This window comes from Protopterus annectens, chromosome 10.part0 (genome assembly GCF_019279795.1).
Source record: "Protopterus annectens isolate FY-2018-M chromosome 10.part0, PAN1.0, whole genome shotgun sequence".
Classification (NCBI taxonomy): Eukaryota; Metazoa; Chordata; order Ceratodontiformes; family Protopteridae; genus Protopterus; species Protopterus annectens.
In genome coordinates this window covers 1,613,226,832-1,613,250,852 of record NC_056744.1, presented here as the reverse complement: position 1 = coordinate 1,613,250,852, position 24,021 = coordinate 1,613,226,832, and the positions used below count along the sequence as shown (strand labels likewise).

The 24,021-nt window shown below is 38.8% G+C and overlaps 1 protein-coding gene across 1 annotated transcript in view; it reads right to left on the bottom strand.

Moving 5' to 3' along the window:
* The window catches only part of LOC122813791 (protein mab-21-like 3), a 153,298-nt gene that overhangs the window by 86,403 nt on the left and 42,874 nt on the right, over positions 1-24,021 (bottom strand). The window contains exon 2 of the mRNA XM_044086298.1: positions 5,180-5,408. Within this exon, the coding sequence (XP_043942233.1) occupies positions 5,180-5,408 (229 nt within the window). The remainder of the gene's footprint in view (positions 1-5,179; positions 5,409-24,021) is intronic.

Sequence of the window (24,021 nt, the reverse complement as noted above, 5' to 3'; positions counted from 1 at the left end):
TGTAAATGAAACACTGAAATATAAAGTTTTATAGCAACAACCTCTTCATTGGTTTCAGATCTCTTTAATGTGGAATTATTCAGATGACTTTTACTTCTGCAGAGATTCTGCATATTGATTGATATTGGTAGATTGTATGACAGAAGTTTGAGTGGCCCTTTATGGTTGAAATGTTCTGAATTGGGCAGTTTGCCATTATTGGTTCATAAGATTTGTTTCATTGCTTAAAGGAAAAATATTCAGAACTATAAATTTAAAACACACTCTAACAAGTGGTGCTGTATTATACAAGGGGTATAATTCAGTTATTATATAGTATAATTAATACAGTCAGGAAGGTGAATCAAAGAACTTTTGCATGGTTCTAAAAATGTGTGCAAGGAGCCTATGATTTGAAAACAGCCCAAAAGTAAACTTACCCTGCCACTGGCCAGATGCATTTTCTTTGAATGTGGGTTTCAATGCTGTTTCAGTGAATGGGGATTTCAAAGGTAAATTTTTAATGCTAAGTCTGTTTTCATTGTAAGACTACTGCTTTGTTTAGGTTTAGTAAATGTCAGTGTTTGTGCTATACAATTTGAAATAAAAGTTGTAAATGAAATCCAGATATCTGTAATCGTTGTAGAAGTAAAGCATAAAACAGTATGCACACTAAGAGATTTGAACAGTGTCTATGACAAATGGGGAGAAATAGCCAAGTAATGGGACACTGGAATGGCTGTGTGGGTGGGGGTGGGGGTGGGGCTGCGTGTGTGTGGAGGGGATGGGGCTGTGTCGGCGGGGCTCTGGGTTTTCACCCCCTGCAAAAAATCCTGCGGGCTCCCTTGGAAGAGGGATATGGTATTATAACTCAAAGAAGGTTTCACAAAAGTCCATTTATGCAAACAAATAGATTGAACAATCTAGCATCAACAAATGCTTTCTATGGACGCAAAACCCCAGATTCCATTCATGTAGGGGTCTGTGCTTTCTGCATCCCTTTAATTATTATAAGTAACTCCATGTTTATCATATCTCGGCATAAGTTATAAATGCTGTCACATATTGGCCTGTATTGCCTATTCAGTTTGACCAAATTGGCTTCTAAGATTCATGTTTTAATGAAGTGTCTGAATATGGTGCAAGAGATTCTTGACTATTATTCCAGGCTTCCAGAAAAGGAACTCTCAACAAAAAGAGAACAACTGAGTCACATTCTCCCTCTGTTAGCTCAGAGCTTAAGGGATCCACAAAAAAATCTTTTACACATCTGCATGAAAAGAATATAAGTAATATGACTGGCCTTGAGGGATTTTCATGGTATCCTGCAACCATGACTAACAAAGACAAAGACGTCACAAATGTTAAGCGACACCTAAACAAGCATGGAAGGACATAGTCTCAGCAGGTTTGCATCTGACCTTGCAAATTTGGGATGGGTCTTAAACAGACTTGACTCTATCCATTCCATTTGCCAGGTAACATAAATGAGCGAGCATAGATTCACTGAGCAGGAAGGTCTTAGGGGTATATAAGCAGTAAGCAGATCAGGAGAGTTTCCATTCCATAATCCACAAATGAGACTGCCTACAGACTGACCTGTTTTTCACACAATGGAATGCACAGAGCTTAGTTTTCTGCTTGAGGGTCCCAGGCACAATATGGTAAACTTCTGCCTTCTTTTCCACTGGGACCAGGGCCTACTTCATGCCTTTTCCCTACCCCCCTAACTCAGATGGTGTTTTTGAAGACTATTTGAGACACACTGCAACTCATTCATGTGGTTTCAAAATGTCAAAGAAGGACCTGGATGGATGTCCATCCTTCTTTTGAGAAATTTCAGAACTTCATGGAGTCTGTCATTTAGACAGTCTCTGTTGTTGACCCAGCCAGGTAATGTGCTGCACCAAAACTGTATATCTTTGAGGTTGGCATCCTAAAAGATTAGCCTTTGATTGTTAGCATGGCTTCATCATACAATGGGTTGCTATTGGTGATAAAAGAGACAAGAAAACTTGATATTACAAAGCCATATATGAGCAGTTGGCAGAGATAAGAGGCACAGACTTTCTTTGCCTCTCTTCTTCTTGTCCTGGATTGTTTCCTTTTCTGTATGTAAATCAGACCCTCCATAGACCACCATCATAGTATCTGTGCCAACTTTTTCAGTGTGTGCATACTTTGGCGTACACTAGTTTCCATAATGGAACTGACACTTTTCCATAGAATCATTTTGCATTCAGACACATTACCATTACAGAGAATGAATTTTGTGTTAGAAAAAAATTAATTATACCAATTTTTAAAAGTGACCCAGTCTGTTGGCAATTACTTTTTTATTCCACAAGACTGATGTTGGGTTGCTAGAACAGCTTCCAGGAGAAATTTACCACAACAATTGGGTATCATTAAAGACAGAACCTTGATTTATGCTTAAAATTGTATCTTAAACTATGTTAAATCAGTTCATTCCTCTCTATGTATATTTTCCAAAGTAGAAAAACAAGAAAGAGCTACTTGTACACTTCACATGTGCATAGGCAAGTCAGATATTACCAAGCTAAAGCTTCCTCTTTTGGGAACATGAATCAGTTGTTTATTCCTTTTGGCACTGGAAACTATGGTATGCCTGTTAGCAATCAAACCGTGTTGAAATGGTTATGTAATTTCATGTGCTTTTGTTATGGGAAATCATTGCTGGGGCTAGTGAGGGCTCACAGATAATTGGCTACTTCTATGGCTTACTTTAAAGCTGTGTCTGCATAATATGCATGGGAAATTGATGCTTGGCAGGGTTGTGTCCACATGCTTTGAGGATTATAAGTTGTATAATCAGTATCTAGGACAGATATCTCAACAGATTTCCTAAGTGGTATTCTTCTACCACCTAAGATTTTGGAAGGTTGTGCTTGTGATTCTACCCATATGTTAAGAACAAGTGAGGAAATATTTCTTCTTGAAGTAAGATGACAGACGTAAAGGAGACATTCACCTTAACAAAAAACAGTAGATCATGGAGAGAAAAGTATTGCATCGGTTATGCAACCTTCCCCCCTTTACCTCTGTAGATTTCTAGTTGTATTACTGAGTATAAGACCCAATGACCAAAGTCTGATGTGAGTGAGTGACAATCAGAAATATGGTTACTAAGCAATGAACAGCCAAACTGCTGCAATCAAAACTATTTCACTTTTAAAGCACTGTTGCAGAAAGCTTCAATCCCTGCAACCTTCAACATGGGTGTATGTGGCCCTATAATCCCCGCTATATAAATACAATAGCCTGTAACTAATGAATGCCAGAGAAAAGTGAATTCTCTGAGAATTTTGCTCTTCAAATACAAATAAATAAGACATTTCTGATCACAGATTAGACTTTTAATCACAAATGACATAGGTTCATAGGTGTTTACTAGGCTAATGACCACAAGGGCCTTTTTATGCCTAGCTATGCTTCCCAAATCTTTGACAAGTTTTGATACCCTTGATAAGTGTAAGAATGGGCCTGGGAGATAATCCATTTACCATTGACATGTAGTTAATTGATGTTATACTTTTCAGATGGTTCATAATCCATTGATCATCATTTTCAATTTTCACATTACCATTCAGAGGAAAACTTGTTCAGGAGAGTTGAAAATGTATTGAGCCATTGTCAGCTCTGAATGTGCTGGTGTGAGACTGGCGTAGGTGGTCTATGGCTCATGACTGTTATCAATCAATGCCATGGGTACTTCTGGGTAAATCACAATGACACTGGAACAGAAGAAGGTCAGACTAATGCAAAAATACCTAAATGTCATGGATGTGCAAAATACCTGTCTCTAAGCAAGCAACTGTTCAGACGACTGCCTTACCCAGCTCTATTTCTTATGCATGAAGCAGGTTTTCTTAAAATAAAAAAAAAATAGTTCTACTTGGCATACAATTTTGTTCCTACTTCTGACATTCTTCCTCCCATGATAAGTAAATCCTGCATCTTCTTGGGATTGCAAGAATGTTATATAGTGCTAAAGGAACTTACCTCCAGCTTGTTAAATTTAATGGGGATTGAGCACTGTCCCACTCATTACTGCAGTGTTGAATCATATTGTGGCTGCACAAAAACTGATTTTGCTTTCCACTATGAAGTGTCATTCATTCACTAAAAAGTTTATTTAATTTATTGTATGAAAATCCACCCATCCACAACCCCTTTTTCCCATTTGGGGTTGGGGTGACACTTCAATTGTGATAATCATCTACAGCGTAGGTTCACACCACTGGGAGGCTATCCCTGTCAAGACTGTTCTTCCATACCACACATTTGCATGCATACTCACACTTATGGGCAATTTAGCCTGCCCATTCCACCTAATGCATGCCTTTGGAATGTAGAAGGAAACTGGAGTGCTAGGAAGAAACCCACACAAACACAGGGAGGACATGCAGACTACACACAGAAGGCACCCCATGCAAGAATCAAACCAGGGAACCTCTTGCTGTGAGGTGTCAATGGTATCCGCTCTACCATTGTGCCACCCTCTGTAGGAAAATGACCACTCATAAATCAACTGGAGTTATCGATAGTGGTCATTCCTCAAGAAAATTAGTAAAGTTGGTGAAATATAGTTTGAATGAAAAATTTCCTGAACCCTAGATTTTGTTCATTGAATTTGTAAAAGCTAATAAACTTTTGTGGACTGCGGTAAGAACAGGTGATGAACAGCCATGATAACAACCCTTACTAATACTGGCAGTCTGCAACAGTAGAGAGCAACATTATATGAAGCACAATTACCCTTGCAGTTTAGTGCTTGTGCTAACATGTCATTTAGGTTTTAATGTCAAATTTATTTTGTTTTATTGCTTTATTTCTAAGTTGTTTATTGAATAAGAGCACTATGGTGCCTTTTCCCTCATGATACCTGATCCAGTTTTTGGTATGACTTCACAAAGTGCTTATGCTAATTCTGAGAAACAGTTGGGCATAGATTTTATCCACTACAACCGCTGCTTTTGCATTTCATTTTTTCATCTCACATACCACAGACTGTCATTCAAGATTCTACAGTCTTCAAAATACTACTCACAGAAAGAGCTGAATGTATGGATTGACATCTTTTATATGCAGTGATAATGCAAGGACATTACAAAAAGCTATAAGATTTCCTACCCTCCTCCTCAACAACCTCATACTAAAGGATGAGATGCCATCTTACCTCCAATATAAAGGATGCTTAGCTACCAGGTCAACCCCTGTCTTTTTTACTTTTTCAATCTTGTCAGTGGAAGGCCATGCTCGCAAGAATCGGGGCCAAGGCAGGCTCCAGGTAACAAATGGATCCTTGATGAATGGCACCAGATCAACATCAATCTCATTTCTATTGTGAGTCATGGTGAAAGTCACTGCTGGGGTGCCTTGACGAAGCTGGTGAACATCGACAGAACCTTAAAATGGAAACAAAACAATACTGTTAATACATGGTATTAGTGTACTGCATGGCCAGAAACAGAGAGATGTTGTGACAGCTGACACTACACCCCTACCCTTACCATGTATAAAAAGGGTAAAAGAGGAGTTAGTGAGGATGATGATAGAATCTGGCATGTGAAAGCATTGATTTTGAGTGCAGATTTGTGTCTTGTGAACACACTGTTTTGCATAACTGAATTTATACTGATCTAAAGCTTGTTCTAGCATTTCAGTATAGCATCACTAACATGCCAGAGATGTAATATTAGAGTGTCTGCACACAAAAACAGTTAATGCAAGCTACATACCAGGGTAACAGTGAAACTAAGTGGTCTGCTAGAAAACCTGTACTGGTTGACTAATTTTTACAGTAGTAAAAAGGCATGTCTATATGCTATGAAAAACATACGTTTTCCATATAAAGCAATGCTATGTTGTTATTTTAGAGCTGCTTAGTACCTAAATACTTTTTCTTTTATTAAGCATGATAGCTCAAGGCTGTGCTCACTGTGTTTTTGCACAATACATATTGTGTCAATGGATATAGACTCCAATTTTTTATTTCCTTCAAGATAACATTTTCTCAGAGAAAGAGTAAGACTTTTTATTGTTGAATGATAGATCGTTTTCTGAACTGTAGCCATATTGCAATTAGAATATATAAGTAAAGGAACGTGGCGTTGAACATGAGAGTATAAGAAGGAAATATGTTTAGGGCATTTACGTTTTGATGCCTTCTACAGACCTTCTTTCAGACCCCCTATGTTAATGATGCTACCACAGTGCATGGACCATAAAGCAAATGTCTTCTTAAAACAAATGTTATCCCATGCCCCCAAATGCTGTATAACAGTGTTATCTATGAAGACTCACCCTATGTTGTTTCTCTTGTGCCACCTATTGGTGCATGTTCTTATGTTAGAAAAGTTTACCTGGAGATCAGTCACATCATTTGTAGGTAGTTCAGTGCATAGGAAACAGGCCTCCAATTGTAATGTCAGAATTAAATAATATCACTATCTTAGCATGTGAGATAATAAAGATGTTCTTCTCTTCACCACTGACTAATAAGGGAGCCTTTCTGCTGACACTACAGTAATTTCTCCTGTAGAAATTAAACAGTTTTGCCTCCAAGAATGCAAGTAAAGTAAGCTAAATTATGCACTGACAAGTTGTTTTAGTAATCTATGATGACTGTATTTATTTGCAATATGAATTTCACCGTTGGCCGTCTGTAGTATATTATTCTTAATAAACATTTTTCTAATAACTATACCATTGAATGATGCAAGATATTTGAAAAATGTCAATTGCCTTACATAAACAAGAAATTTAAACAATCTTTTCTCCCTGCACTGACCATCTGATGCCACCAGCTCATTTCCTCATTTGCCTGAGTTTAGTGGTTCCACCTTAGCCTCCCCTGGGCTCAATGTGTCCCAAGTCTAGGGCCAGCAAGGAGACTGAGGAGTCAGGCACAGTGTCATACTGTTGCCTGGGTGTGTGACCTAACCCTACTATTCCACAGCAGCCTTGTTGCTTGGCAGTGGCTGCCTTCTGGAGTTGCATACCCACTTCCACAACTTCCAGACCACGTGACACACCACTTTCAGAGTGGAGCTCAACAGGCTCTTAATGCTGCTATTGCAGCAAAGATAGGCTGTCACCCTCCACCCCAGGATGGGTGATCCAGCATCTGCCACTCATTCCTATCCTTCCCTGCTGGGTCATTCCAGCACCTGTGCCTCTAGTTTAACACAAACAAGTGGCACAAAATTTGTCCTAAGGACAGCAAACATATTTATTTATTTATTTAACTTTTATTTACCAGGAAAGTCCAACTTGGAACAAAACCAATTTTCAGTAGAGGCCCAGGGAGAAACACTCCAGACACATGTCTTTGGAATGTGGGAGGAAACCGGAGCACCTGGAGGAAACCCACATTAATGTTATGGAAACCTGACTTCAAGATGGTGAGGAACATGGTGGACTGTAACTGGAAAGGTCTCACAGAGATGAAGAAGGGTAGCAGAAAACAGTAAGAACAGTAAATGCTCATGGCAATAAAGACATGAAAAGACATGCATCTGAGAAGAAAGAGAGGGTTAGAGAAATTGTGAGTGACAAAGGGAAAAGACTGGGTTAAGACAGATATGACTAAATTTTAGGTCACAGAGTGCATATTAGGGTCCTTCTGGCACCTTTTGTCAAAACTGGATGCAGAATGAAGGGCTGTAGAAGGCATCAACAAAGCACAAGAAATGTTGATGTTGGGAAGGGTATAGCAGTAAATGGAGGAGCAGCATAAGGGTTGTCATCAGTAACCATACAGATCACTGGTCCATCTGTTTTCTTCCATCGACTTTTCCAATTGTTAGTTAGCACTTTGAGAGGCACTGATTTAAGGGACAGGGAGTGATTCTGGCACTTTGATACATGGCCTATATTTAAGACATCTCTATCTGTACTGTACACAGATTTAAAAGTCTCTTTACAAAAATGATACGAGCCTGATGAGCTCCATTGAAGGTTTGCAAAAATAAAACTTCAAGCTAGATGACACAAAAGATGAGACCTTGGGCTTTTTATTAGCCTGGAGAATATAAGAGCCAGCAGTGAGATGTGCTGGATGTTTAAGATGAATCAGAAAAGGCGGTAAGACTTGTGATGAAAAGAGATACTGCCAACACAGCTAGCTGGAATTTTGTTAATAATTATATGTCATTTGTGAATATCAAACTGATTTATACAAAATTCTTGTGTTACAAATGTATTAGAACTGTATTTCAGACAAGATGCTAGTGTTACAAATATATTAGAACTGTATGTCATGTGTATATCAAACTGATTTGAGATGAAAAGGTATTTGTAAAGTGCTTGTATCTGAAATGTATCCACAGTGTGCCCTACTGCAGAGAACAGAAATGCACATGCACTATTGTAACTGTTTAAATGCATATGTTTTAACAGAGAATGGAAGGTTAACCTCAGTCCAGCAAACTTAAAAAAATATCTGAAATTAAATCACTTTATGGGCTAGGCCATAAAGATGCCATCTCACAGGTTTCATGCAGTCAGAGACACAAAATCTGTACTAGGAAGCTTTCTGTATTGTCTTTGGGGTGAACTCATTACTACTCTGGAAGTATGGAGGTATGCAATTGTTTTATGACTTCCAGCACCTGCCAAAGATCTAAGCAAAAGTGCTTGTGTGTCTATTTTTACAGGTAAGTGCTAAGTCCTGCCAGCTTCAGGCAATGGGGGTTTTGCATGGGAACTAGAAGTCAGATGACTAAAAAGTGATGTCATTCTGAAAGCTATCTCAAAAGTAATATTCTAGACATTATTTTGAGAAGATCCTTAGTGAGGCAGAGCATTGTGTATTTTGTCTTGGGCCTGACAACAAGAAGAACCATTCACTAAATCATCTGCCTTGCTCTAAGTAAGTAGGTAATAGTAACTCTCTTAGATGCAGTGAGGAATATAGTGAAGCTTATTTTATATATTGTTTTTCTTTATTTGTCTGAGCCTGTCCTTCAATGTTGTTTTAAACATTTCCTGTAATTTGAACTCTGATGTCACTGTGAACATATACATAGTATTATCTTGTTCTTTTATTATTTGTTATTAAATATATTTAAACCTTTCATTGTGGCTGATCTTTGTAGAGATATTAAAGTTTAGAGAGTACTTGCATATTTATTGGGTGACACTGTGTGGGACAGTCCTAATAACCTTGCTCTTGGTCAAACTACCATTTGTATTAATATTAATATTACACTGTAAAATTGGACACCCTTTTTTAAGGCTTTAAAGTAGCTGGCGATGTGTTCTGGTGGCAGTGATAACTACCTTATATTCTGAGCAGAGGGGCCATAGCTAGTAAACCTGTGCCAGCCTTTCCCAGGTGTGTGTGTGTGTGTGTGTGTGTGTGTGTGTGTGTGTGTGTGTGTGTGTGTGTGTGTGTGTGTGTGTGTGTGTGTGTGTGTAAAACAAATCTCCAAGAGTGTGTGTGTCAGCTACTTGGGCAGGGACACAAAGCATTGGTTGGACAGAGAGAGGGTTGGAGAACTTGGCTTGAAACCCTAGCTAAGGACTCAACTTTATAGCTGTGCCAGTGGGGAGTGTTATTGGGGATCTGGAGAAAGAGGGAGAAACCAGCCCTGGACTGACTATGGTCTCCATGTGCTCTTAAAGGAAATTGCACTTGATGCAGAGAGCTGCATCTGGAAATACTGTGTGTGTACCTGTTTAACCTCTCAGTTAATGTCCTCCACTGGTGCCAGTGGTGAGGATTGAGGCTCCTCAATTACTGGCCTAGAGGAGGGATGTCACAAATTTATTGGTGGCAGTGATGGAATCACCACATCACATACTGGGATTCAGTGGTGTGGATATTGAACTCCTGTAGCCTGTAAAGAGTCCTCACTAAATAAGGTGCTTGTACTCTCAAGCAGACACACAGTAGACTTTCTGAGTTTCTTATCAAAATAGTTTTATTTCTTTTTTGTTAGCTTAGTCAGTCAGGGAGAGCAAGCAAGGATGTCAGCAGATGATTATGGCAAGCTGACAAGGAACCAATTGGCTGAGATGTGCCAAGCCAAAGGGCTGGTGCATGCCAAACTGACTAAAGGGGAAATGATTGCAGCCGTAGTCACAGCTGCATCACAGACCAGCAACCAGGAAGACAACCAGACTAGCCTTGGGGATGTACAACTCTTAAAACATGAATAGTTCAACTTTTCCTCAGGGGACTTAAAAATCTATCTGCATTTAAAGAGACTTGAACTGGAGGCCAAATGTTTGGAACTAGAATCAGCAGAGAAACTGAGGTGTTGGGAGGCTGAAGAAAAGGAGAATCAGATGGAATTAGCAGAGAGACTTAGACATCTGGATGCCAAACAAAATGAGAGGCAGAGGCAACATGAAAAGGAAATGCTGACTCTTCACCAGGATCATGGAGGTAACATGGAAGGGAGTAACTGCACCCCTGAAGCAATAAGTAAACTTCTTCCTCAGTGCCAAGAAGGTGATCATTTTGATAGTTTTATTCATATGTCTGAAAGTGTATGCACACAGTGTAATGTTGACTGAGGGCTCTGGGTACAGTTCCTCACCCCCTTACTCCATGGTAAAGCTGCAACTGCTGTTTCTAAATTGTCTGATACTGATTGATTAAATTATAAAACAGTTAAAAATTGGTTATTGGAATGCTTTACGTTAACACCTAAAGCTTATAGAAAAAAAGTTTTGTGAGCATAGACGCAAGGCAGATGAAAGTGTGTGTGATTATATTGCTGAGTTAAGCTCTCATTTTCATAGATGGGTAAGTGGGTGCTAGGTCACCACTGTTTAAGGCCTGGCAGACCTTTTAGTGAGGGAACAAGCCCTTAGTACTTTGCCTGAGGATATGAGAATCTGGCTGGCAGATAGGGAATGCAACACCGCAGATGAGCTGGGGAAAAAAGGAGACCTATATGTAGCAAGCAGGGCATCACTGCACAGGAAAGGGATACCCAGTGCTGCACATGGATATAAGGGAACCCATGGTGGCCAGCCTAAATCACCCCAAGAGAGTCCGCCTGTAACAGCGGAAGCCACCAGTTTAGGTACATGGCCAGGATCAAACGTTAAATGTTTTAAATGTAATCAGGGGCCATGTAGCACATAGATGTCCATTGATTAGTAGATGGGAAACAGCTGACTACTAAGGGAGACACAGCCTCTGACCTAACTATTGTGAAGGCTGCAAGAGTTAAAGAGGAGCACTACTTGCTTGGGCAGTCTACTCCAGTTAGAGCTTTAGGAGGGACCCCATTCCAAATACCTTTGGCTAGGGTTCACCTTGACTGGGAAGGTGGAAAGGAAGCAAGCAAGTAGGTGTGTTTGAGGATATTCTTGCAGATGTCTTGATAGGGGATGAATTTGATAATGCAGTACCTTGTGTGCATGCAGTTACATGCAGTCAGTCTTGGAGACAGGCTGAGGCATGTGAGTCTGGTAGCCTGGGGAGACCTAGACAGACTGCACACTTGAAGCTAGGACTAGTGAGGTGGCTACTTTAGTGAGGGAGCTACTCTGTAGCAGTGAGACTGAAGGTGAGCCACAGCTGCTGGTGGGTACTGATGTTCCCTTGGACAGAGTGACTGCAAGGGCAGAGGTGAATAGTAGTACCCAGGCTGACAGTGAGGCACCGCTGTCAGAGGATACCAGACTTCCTGTGGAATTGGAGCTGGGAAGGGCTACAAAGAGAGAGCTGAGATAGGTTCAGCTCTCAGACCCTACATTACAAGGTTTGAGGGAGGTAGGAAGGGAGGCACCTGAGTCTCAAGGAAAAGGGGATTCCATATACTGGAACAAATGGTTACTGTACAAAGAATGGACCCCTGAGGGAGGGCTAGAGGGTGAGAGAATACAGTTGGTAGTGCCCAGAGCCTATCATCTGGCACTTCCAGCCATAGCCCATGACATTCCTTTTGCAGGTTATATGGGCATAAAGCATACCAAGAGAAATATTATGCAGAATTTTTATTGTTCTGGGATTGCAATGGATGTAGCAGGGCACTGCAGGAGCTGTAAGCAGTGCCAAAAGTAGGCAAGGCAGGAGAAAAGGTTAAAGCTCCTTTGATGCCTTTCCCTGTGATTGAGGAGCCATTTCAGAGGGTAGCTATTGATATTGTAGGACACCTGAGTACCTCATATTCCACAGAAAAGAATGAATATCCTAGTGGTAGTAGATTATGCTATCAGATACCCTGAGGTGGTGGCTCTGTCCTCCATTGAGGCAGAAAAGGTGGCAAATGCTTTGCTAGAGATTTTCAGCAGATAGGTTTCCCAAAAGAAATACTGACTGACAAAGGTGTCAATTTCATATCAGACCTGCTAGCTTGAATGTGGAAGCACTGTGGGGTAAAGCGCCTAAAGACCACCCCTACCATCACTCCTAGACTAATAGTCTGGTTGAGAGGTTAAGCTCTACACTAAAGACCATGCCACGGGCATTGTCAGACCAGTTTAAGAGAGAGTGGGACAAATATTTGCTCCATCTGTTTGCTTACAGAGAGGTACCTGAGGAATCCACAGGTTTCTCACCTTTTGAGTTGCTGTATGGGCATAGGGTGAGGGGACCTCTAGATTTGATTCAAGATGAGAGGGAGGGTGAGTGTGAATCCCACAAGGAGTCTGTTGTGGCATATGTCTGAAACCTCAGGACAAGGCTCAGGGAACTCATGGGCTTGGCACTGGAGAACCTGGCAGAAGCCTAACAGCAGTGAAAGGTCTAGTTTGACAGGAATGCTCACGCTACAGAGTATGCTGTGGGGCAGTAGGTGATGGTTCTCATTCCTGTCAGACACAATAAGCTGCAGGCAGCTTGGGAAGGACCCTTCAAAGTGGTCAATGATGTTAACTACATGGTAGAACTGCTAGGCACGAATTACATGGTAGAACTGCTAGGCAGGAGGCAGGGGCACAAACTGCACCATGTTAACATAATGAAACCTTAATACAGCTGGGATCTCAAGACAGGATGCGGTGTAATGTATTCCCAGATAGGCTCATTCCTCTCAAGCAATATTTCTCAAGGGGCACTTGAAAAAATAGCTTGAGTCTTTAATGAGAGGAGAAGTGTAACGAGAGGAGGTACTGCCATCACAGCTAGCTGGAATAGTGTAAATAATTATATGTTATTTGTGAATATCAAACTGATTTATACAAGATGCTTGTGTTACAAATGTATTAGAACTGTATGTCATACAAGATGCTAGTGTTACAAATGTATTAGAGCTGCATGTTATGTATATATCAAACTGCTTTCTACAGACAGTTGTTTTGAAAAGGTATTTTTAAAGTGCTTGTGTTTGAAATGTATCCACAGCATGCCCTACTGCAGAGAACAGAACTGTACATGCATTATTACAACTGTTTAAATGTATATGTTTTAACAGAGGAAACTGGAAGGTTAATTTCAGTCTAGTAAACTTAAAAAAAATATCTGAAATTAAATCACTTTATAGGCAAGGCCATAAAGATGCTATCTCATAGGTTTCAATGCAGCCAGAGATGCAAAGTCTGTACTAGGAAGCCTTCTGTATTGTCTTTTGGGTGAACTAATTACAACTCTGGAAATGTGGAGGTATGTAATTGTTTTATGGCTTCCAGCACTTACCAAAGATCTGAGCAAAAGCCCTTGTGTGAGTACATTTACAGGTAGGTACTATGTCCTGCCAGCTTCCAGCAATTGGGTTTTGCATGGGAACTAGAAGTCAGATGACCAGAAGTGATGTTATTCCACAAACTATTTCAGAAGTAATATTTTAGATATTATTTTGAGAAATCTCTCAGTGAGACAGAGCATTCTGTATTCTGTCTTGGGCCTGACAACTAGAAGAACCATTCACTACATCATCTTCCTTGCTCTGTTAAGTAAGTAGGGAATAGTAACTCTCTTAGATACAATAAGGAATATAGTGAAGTTTAGTTTAGATATTCTTTTTCTTTATTTGTCTGAGCCTGTCCTTCAGTGTTATTTTAAATATTTCCTGTGACTTGAAGTCTAATGTCGAATATATACTTAGTATTGTCTTGTTCTTTTATTATTTATTATTCAATTTATTTAAACCTTTCATTGTGGCTGATCTTTGTGGAGGTATTTAAGTTTCGAGAGTACTTGCATATTTATTGGGTGACACTGTGTGGGCCATTCCTAATAGCTTGCTCTTGGTCAAACTACCATTTGTATTAATATTAATATTACACAGTAAAATTGGACACCCTTTGTTAAGGGCCTTAAAGTAGTTGGCAGTAATAACTACCTTATAGTCTTGGCGGAAGGGGGTATAGCTAGTAAACCTGTGTGTGTGTGTGTGTGTGTGTGTGTGTGTGTGTGTGTGTGTGTGTGTGTGTGTGTGTGTGCATTTGCATGTGTGTGTGTGTGTGTGTGTGTGTGTGTGTGTGTGTGTGTGTGTGTGTGTGTGTATGTGTGTGCGTGTGTGTGCATGTGTGTGTCTGTGTGTGTGTGTGTGTGTGTGTGTGTGTGTCTGTGTGTGTGTGTGTGTGTGTGTGTGTGTGTGTGTGTGTGTAAAACAAATCTCCAAGAGTGTGTGTGTCAGCTACTTGGACAGGGACACGAAATACTGGTTGGACATAGAGACTGTTGCAGGACTTGACTTGGAACCCTGGCTAAGGACTCGACTTTATAGCTGTGCCAGTGGGGAGTCTTACTGGGTACTTGGGGAAAGAGAGGGAAACCAGCCCCAGACTGACTGTGGTCTCTGTGTACTCTTAAGGGAAATTGTACTTGATGCAGAGAGCTGCATCTGGAAATACTGTGTGTGTACTTGTTTAATCTTTCATTAATGTATCCCACTGGTGCCAGTGGTGTAGATTGAGCCTCCTTGATTACTGGCCCAAGGTGGGGCATCACAAGACTAATTTATTGCAGAAGTCTATTTTGGGTATAAATGGAGTGGTAACATTCAATGTGAAAGTCATATCATCACTTCATGTATTACAGAATTAGTTGGTAAACTGAACTGTATGAATGATTCAAACGAAGTTGAACAGATGCAGACAGGGAAGCTGACTGCCTTATCATGGTTAGCCATTCACAGCAGGAGGACTCCATAGTGTAGGAGCTCTTCCACTGGAATGTTCATTCATATATTGAATGGAGCAGCAGCAAGAGGTTCTCTGGTTTGATACCTTTTCAACTCAAATCAGTTTGATATACACGACATACAGTTCTAATATATTTGTAACACTAGCATTTTGTCTGAAATACAGTTCTAATACATTTGTAACACAAGAATCTTGTATAAATCAGTTTGATATTCACAAATGACATATAATTATTTACAAAATTCCAGCTAGCTGTGTTGGCAGTACCTCCTTTCATCACAAGTCTTACCACCTTTTCTAATTCATCGTGAACATCCAGCACATATCACTGCTGGCTCTTATATTCTCCAGGCTAATAAAAAGCCCAAGGTCTCATCTTTTGTGTCATCTAACTTGAAGTTTTATTTTTGCAAACCTTCAATGGAGCTCATCAGGCTCGTATCATTCTTGTAAAGAGACTTTTAAATCTGTGTACAGTACAGTTGGAGATGTCTTAAATATAGGCCATGAATCAAAGTGCCAGAGTCACTCCCTGTCCCTTGAATCAGTGTATCTCAAAGTGCTAACTAACAATTGGAAAAGTCGATGGAAGAAAACAGATGGACCAGTGATCTGTATGGTTACTGATGACAACCCTTATGCTGCTCCTCCATTTACTGCTATACTCTTCCCAACATCTACATTTCTTGTGCTTTGTTGATGCCTTCTACAGCCCTTCATTCTGCATCCACTTTTCACAAATGGTACCAGAAGGACCCTAATATGCACTCTGTGATCTAAAATTTAGTCATATCTGTCCTAACCCAGTCCTTTCCCTTTGTCACTCACAATCTCTCTAACCCTCTCTTTCTTCTCAGATGTATGTCTTGTCATGTATTTATTGCCAAGAGCATTTACTGTTCTTACTGTTTTCTGCTACCCTTCTTCATCTCTGTGAGACCTTTCCAGTTACAGTCCACCATGTTCCTCACCATCTTGAAGTCAGGTTTCCAGAACTAGGCATATTTCTTCCAATGAACATTCATAACTGATTTGTACAAGCATTCTACAACCTTTTGCATCTGTATGGTCCACATTCCTTGTCTCACATTGCATCTCATTGGAAAACAACTTCTCAAACTCCACTAAGTTAGAATTTTGTGATGATGATGGTGATGTTGATGCTCACTCTATACACCTTTCCTTCCTCCATGCTCCTTAATGCTATTTGTATCTTGTTCTGGTCACTTGCACTACTTGACACTTTATATTAACCTCAGATGACATCTGACTAGGCCTTTAACCTGTGAAAATGTTGCTCTAAAGTATGGTCCCCCATAATTGTCCACAGCCCCATCTTAGTGTCATTCACAAACAGGTACTTTTTTTCTCTACCCCCAAGTGATGTTTTCTTATGCATACTGAAGAGCTGTAGACCTACATTTCCTTCTGCACTCAAACACTCCACTACTCAATGTCTTCTGTCTTATCATACCTCTTTAAACAGTCATTCTCTGTACCTTTCTTTAAGCCAGACCACTGCGGCCACTTAACAATCCCCTATACTTAAATTATACCATTTAATTTCCCACCAGTTTCACATGAGATGCAGATTCTGAGTCCTTGCTGATGCTCCATGCATGGCCTCAGATGTGTCCCTTATTAGACTGATTTACACTGGATTAATAAGACCTTATTTACATAGTATAAATGCTGGAGATCATTCAAAGGGGGCAGACATCTCATTTAAGTGGCACTCTAATGTATAATCTAAAGACTCACCCTCACAAGAACTCAGCAACTGCAACATTTGTTGTGAAATTATATTTGTAGGTAATTGCTGATGCACAGGAATGATCACTACATGGTACTATCAGACCTAATATAATCTAATGATTAATAGCGAAAGCACAAAAGACTTATTTACTTCAAAGATATTTGGCTAGGACTGGTGCACCATGTGTCTGAATAAGCTGGAAGGTGTAATTGTAACTGCAGTTGTACTATAACAGTTCCGCACACTGACCTTTTTTTTACTTCAATGCCTGTGTTAGTGGGGAGGCTCTTAAGAATTGCCCAACTCTGAGAACTATAAAATTCTTAAAACTGTGGCAGCTGGCTGGAAATTTCTTGTTAAACCTCACAACCTTAACTTGTTCTACCTCTGGCTCCCAAGGAGCTCTGAATGTGCAGTGACTCCTCACACGATGCACAATTTTACAGCCAGTGATTTCCTTCAAGAATTCTGCAATTTTCCCTCCCCAGCACCCTCCTTTCAAGCTACCAAACAAATGCAAGCCTTCCATACTACCTACCCACCATCTACTTTTCAAAACTTTCAACCAAACAACCCCCCCCCCCACTAGACCCAATCTCGCTGTACCCTCAGGTAAGATCAGACAATCTTTGCCCTTGTCACTGCTAACCACACTGTCCTTATATTCTTCCACCTTGATATGGGAATCAGTCCACAGGCCACACTATGGGTTCAAAGAATTCCTCAGAAGCAGGACCTTCTGAGTTAAATTGGCTCTGCTCTTTTCACAGCTGAGCACATCTCACTCAAGCATACCACAGGTCTCAATATTTGCTCCCCTTCTCATCTCTGTCTTTGTAAAGAAGTTACCACTGAACCTACCACAACTACCAGTTATTCTATGCACTAATGACATGGTTATTTGCAGATCAAGTCCTAAACAGAAAGAAAGAGAACTGGCTCACAAACAAAAAACTCATACTCTACCCTAAAAGTCAAAACAATGACTCTCTGGGATGAGAAATAGACTTCTTAAATGTGCCAGCTCACTCCATTCAATGCTTAATACAACAATTTCATTAAAACCACCTCACTTCAAATTCTTTGGCATATGGTTAGACTGATCACTCGACTTTCACATGTATAAGTAGAAAGTCCAAATTAAAATCAGTTACCTCTTCTGGGTACAAAAACTTAATCAACTTTTCTCTTCGCCAGATGGTCATCACAGTGAAAGGAATGTTACTCAGATAGCTTGAATATGACTTGTCAATATTTGAAACAGCCTCAAGCACAAATATCATATACCTAAATTTTTTTCCAGAAAAAATAACCATATCGTTACTAGCTTCCCACAGCAGGATCCAAATCAGCAGGCAAAGAAGAGTAGTATTGCTGGGGTTGAATTCATCCTTAAGTCTTGGTGAGTACCTTCATGAGGAGGTCCCTATTTTTTATACAAAATCTTCTCAAGGTGGCACTGATATATACACTGTATTTTATATATCATATATCATGGACAGATGTAAGTTAAAAATAAAAAAGAGAGCTGGGTACATAAGTCCCAGGATGTAAAAGTGACCAATCCTGGTAGGTGCACAGGTGCCAGGACTGAAAAAAAATGACAGTGTTGAATCCCTCAAGATACAGAAACATTCCTGCAATGGGGTTAGGCCAAGCTCAGGGGGAGGATGGCCTCCCTGTTTAGAAGGCAGTAGTAGTCCACAAAAATTACAAAATACCTGATAGGCCAGAAAAGAGCCATGAAGATGATAACATTGACTATTTAGGATAAGAAAGAAAATATGTAGTGTTAATATTATGCAAGAAGCCCAGAATTTCCAGACAGAAGACATACAATAAGATTAAGAGAGAAATTAGAGGAAAGAAAAATACTTGCACAAGAAAAACTGTCAGAAGCCTCGAATAAAAATTTGTGTTCACTAATACAACAGATTTGTGAAAAACATTATATAGTCCAGGAAACCTTAGGCCATTTGGAAAAAGAAGAGACTGATGAAATGCAGAAATATAAAGAACAAAATCTAGAGATTTTTGAAAGGTATAAAAAAGAAATATGGACATGGGAAAGAGAGAGATTAGATATGGTGCAATATTTATGCAAAGGAAAAAGCCAAATTAATCAATACAAAAAGGCAACCCTAAAGATATTCGATGAGAAGTTCAGGCAAAGGCACCCAGGTATGGAAAATGTAACAATACAAAAAATAAGATCACAAATGAGGAATGTAGAACAGAAGATTAATAAAGTAGAAGTTAAAAAAATAGAAGCTGAAGATATGGAATACCTGCTAAGTGAAGGATTTAGTGCAGAAAGTCTAACACAGTTTATGTCACAGTATGATGGAACAATGAGTCCCCCAAGTAAGGAGAAACAGGAGGATCAGGAGACATCTGAAGAAGAAATATGGACATAGGAAAGAAAAAGAGATTTAATATTGTGCAACATTTATGCAAAGGGGAAAGCAAAACTAATCAATGCAAAAAGAGCAGCACCAAAGATATTTGAAGAGAAATACAGGCAAAGACATCTGGATACAGAATATTTTACAGTACAAAAATAAGAAAACAAAAGGGGAGTAGAAAAGAGGGTTACTGATTGAAAAGTTAAAGAAATAGAAACTGAAGTTATGGATTACCTGCAAAGTGAAGGATTTAGTGTACAAAATCTAACCCTGATAACACCACAGCAGGATACAATAATGAATTCCCAAATTTAGGAGAAACCAGTGGAACAGAAAACATCTGATCAGTTGCCATATGAAGATACTTTGGAGACTTCAGTAGGAAACCGGTATAAAAGTTCAGTTGGAGTTGCACAGCAATGGAAGGAACAGGAAACTGTGGCAACTCTGATGCAGTCAGTATTGTGGACTGATAAGCCAGTGAGGTCTCATAAGAAACAGCAATGGATGACACAGGATGAAACTGAAGACTATGGCACAGAAAGATGCTCTGGAACTTTCTGTGGAACGCCCATAGGAAAGGGAGAACAGAGAATCTGCCTTCAGTTTAGAAGAAAATTATCTAAGGGGAGAGTTACTTGATTTAATACAGATGGATAGACATATTAAGATCAATGAAAGAAATAGACTACAGAAAGTCAATAAGACCCAAAATATTAGGTAGACATATTAAGATCAATGAAAGAAATAGACTACAGAAAGTCAATAATACCCAAAATATTAGAAGATTGATAAAATAAATGAAAACAATAATCAGGACTGTTCATAGAAAATCATGTGATATAACAGAAGTAAATGGGATATATTAGAGTGCAGCTAAATTAAAACAAATAAAGTCTTACCACAAAAACACTGGGCAGTAAGGGAAAGGAAGGGGAGAAATCAAATACCATAATGAGAGTATCGAATAAACAAAACTATAAAGCAATTAAGACAAGAAGTGCCAGTGTTAGAAGAGTACAGAAGGGGGAAGAGATGACAAAAATACTCAGAAAGACAGATGTGATAAAAGCAATATGCAGTATTAGAGCAGATCAGGATCTATCATATACTATTGCAAATAATAAAGACATCAGCAGAAGCAGAAAAACTTAGAAGATATGCAAATAAATATAAAGGAAGAGTACAAAATAAGCAGTTTATTGATGATCCAAACAAGTTTTATAGAGAAATAGGTAATAAGGCAAAAAAAAAAATAGACACATTTTGGGGAAATATCTATGAAGATCCTGTGGAACACAGCAAAGATGCTGAATGGATAGAAGAAGTAAAAGAATAAAAAGTTCAAATGCACAAGATATGAAATGGGATGAAGTAACTGTCAGAGAAATTGAAACAAAATTATGAAAAGTTCCTAAAGGGAAAAACACAGGCTTAGATAAAGTACCTAACTTCTGGCTAAAAGTATTAACATCTTTACATGAAGATTTAGCTAAGAGTAAGAACTGTTCATATGCACACTCCAAACATATGTCAATCTGGCTAACAACAGGAAAAACAAAACTCCTTCTTAAGAGCGAACCTGCAAGCTAACCTAAAAACTATAGACCAATAACTTGTCTTCCGATGATGTATAAACTATACACTGACAGACTTTATAGTCATTTAGAAGAAAACTCAATCATGACAACAGAACAAAAGGATAACAAAAGAAAGTCATATGGAGCAAAAGATCATTTGTTTTTAAATAATAAAGTCATAATAGTAAACTGTAAAAAGGGGAAAAATCTAAGTATAGCATGGATATACGACAAAAAAGCATTTGACAGCATCTCACATTCATGGATAAAAGAATGCTTACAAATGTATAAGATACACTCTACACTGATCAATTGCATCACAGTGACTATGAAACAGTGGCAAACCACTTTGCAGTTAAGCCCTGATAAAGGACAAATTATTACTCTAGGGATAAAAATTCAAATGGGGATATTCCAGGGTGACTCTTTGTCATCGCTGCTCTTTTGTCTTGTCCTTAACCCATTAAGCTGTCTACTTAACAGATTAGGCTACAGTTTGTCTCCCAGAAAACAAAAAAAGAGTAAAGACTTCTCATCTTCTTTTTGTGGATGATTTAAGACTATATATTCATCGGATGATGAACTGAAAGTACAACTACAAGTGGTCAAAACTTTCTCAGATGATATAAAAATGTAATTTGGTCTTGATAAATGTGCAACCTTTAAAGCATGAAAACTGCAGCACCAAGAAAATATCAATCTGGGATAGGAATGTGATATAAAATAACTTGAACAGGAGGGAGTTTAAAAATATTTGGGAACTGATGAATGATCGACAATAAAACATGAACAAATGCGAACAGAACTCAGTAAGGAATATTTTAGAATACTAAAATTAATATTGAAAACCTCCCTGACACCTAGGAACAAAAGTTTAAACTATAAACCAATTTGCTCTTCCTTTCGTAACTTACATATTTGTAGTGGTTGACTTGCCCCAAAAGGTATTGAATCAGCTGGACAGGAAAACAAGAAAAATGCTTCACGCTTATCAAATAGTTTATAAAAATTAGTGCATACCAAGATTATATATTCCCTGTTCTTAAGCAGGTATGCTCCTCCTCAAAACTGATTGCATGTACAGATCTACAAATCATAGGACTGCATACATATCTGCTGACCTCACAAGATCCAAACATAGTGAAAGTTTTAAAACATAAGGAGAATAAGTTGAAGAATATTTTTCTGCTTAGTTTAGCAGAAGCATATTAGTATCAAGTGGGAGTGAAAATCAAACAAGTAGAGAAAAATCAGGCATTGACCAAATGTACCAAAAAAAAAACAAAAGAAAGAATATAAGGTGAAAGATCAGATAAGAAGGCATGAAATGTGGAAAATACATAAATATAGTTGCAAGTACAGAAAACTCTTGGAAGAACCTCATGTCGATCAGGACCAAATGCAGGAATGGTTAAGGAGAGGCAAATTTAAAATAAAATATGAAAAGTTAATATTGGCAATGCAGGATAATGGTCTATGTACATAATGGTTTACAAATTCCATTGAGCAAGTGGGGGAAACAGACACACGCAGGTTTTGTAAAACAGAATTGGAAACTGTCACACACCTTGTTGCTGGGTGTGATACACTAATGGCAGAAGGACTGTATACTGAAATTCACAATAATGTGGCAAGACTGTTGTATTGTGGATTGTACAAACATTATAATATTGAAGTAGCTGAAAAGCACTGGAAACACAAGCCAAAAATCATTATAGAAAATGAAGTTTACATCACATGAGATCACCCATTACCAACAGTTCAAAAAACAGATGCAAGAAAACCAGCTATAGTAACCCATGAAAAGAAGACAAAAGTAGCATTGATCATTGAAATTGCTGCACCCATTGATTACAGTGCCTTACATACAGAGAGACACAATTTCATAAAATACCAGGATTTGCTGGCGGAAATGAGGGCAATGTGGAAGAAAGATATACAGACAGTTCCAGTAGCAGTAGAAGCAACGGGTCTTATAAAATAAGAATTTACAATCGTACTTAGATATGTTACAGATATATGTAACTCCGTATGAATTGCAGAAGGGATCAATTCTGGGCACATTGAGGGTTCTGCAAAGGGCACTACTGGCTAACTTCAAATGAACTTTAATCATACTGTGACTCAGGAATGGGGTCCATTACCATCATTATATTAGAAATCCAAAAGACCTGGAGAAATTAAAACAGGAACATCACTGCAAAATGTTTTTTGCAAGGAAAATGGCTGTCCCTTATTGGTAGATCATATCTCCTACTAGGCTCTCTTCTCTATAAATTTTCCACCAAGAAACTTCCTCCACCCCACTTATAAATTCAATAGTCAATCCAGTACTGCAGACCCTCTCAACTAAGCTGCATTGGTCAGACAACAAGTTTCTCAGGACTTGGACCTAAACTCTGGCAACTCCTTCCATCATGTATTTCAGCAACTTCCATATAGGCTGTATTATGAACTCATATCAAGCAATTTCCCCTCAAACAAAACCCTAGCAAGTGCTGCAGCATAGGACGTATTACTTAGATGCAGCTACTGCTTCATTTGGCTGCCTAACGAACATCTCTCAATTTATACCACTTCCTAACCTGTGAAATCTCTTACGTAAATACGTATCTAATTGTGTTGCACAACTCTGCTCCTGCTTCATGTCTCAACAACTCTGTAACTCCAGATTTTCATCCCATTGGTTTTACAATGTTTCATAAGTATATACAACTGCTGACAAATGTTTTCATTTCTGAGTTTTGTGTTCTGTGTATATCTTTTCAAAGAAAAAAGCACAAAGTGAGGCTTAGCATGACAATTGAAGCAGACCATTTAATTCTTATTCCAAAGACCACAGTATAGTAAGTGCTTTCACGTCTTGGAAAATGCTTCATCAAACTTTAAAACCAACTGTTAAAAACCGTTTTAAATACAGTTTGTAAGAAAAACAACCAATAAAACATGGATATCAATTAAGATATTCATTTACAATTTAAAGCTACAAATTCAAATGGACTGTCTACATCAAATATATGCACATACACTCTATAACATTTATGTATGGAAAGCATATATAAAAAAGCATATATAAAAGCATTCAAAATTCTCACTAAAATATAAAACACATTCACATGTAAGAAATCCTGGGTGTTGCACTGAAAAACTGTGTTCCATAGCTCTACATAAAAACTACCTACTCTCTGGGGATATAAATGCATTAACAGACCAAGGAAATATGAAAGTG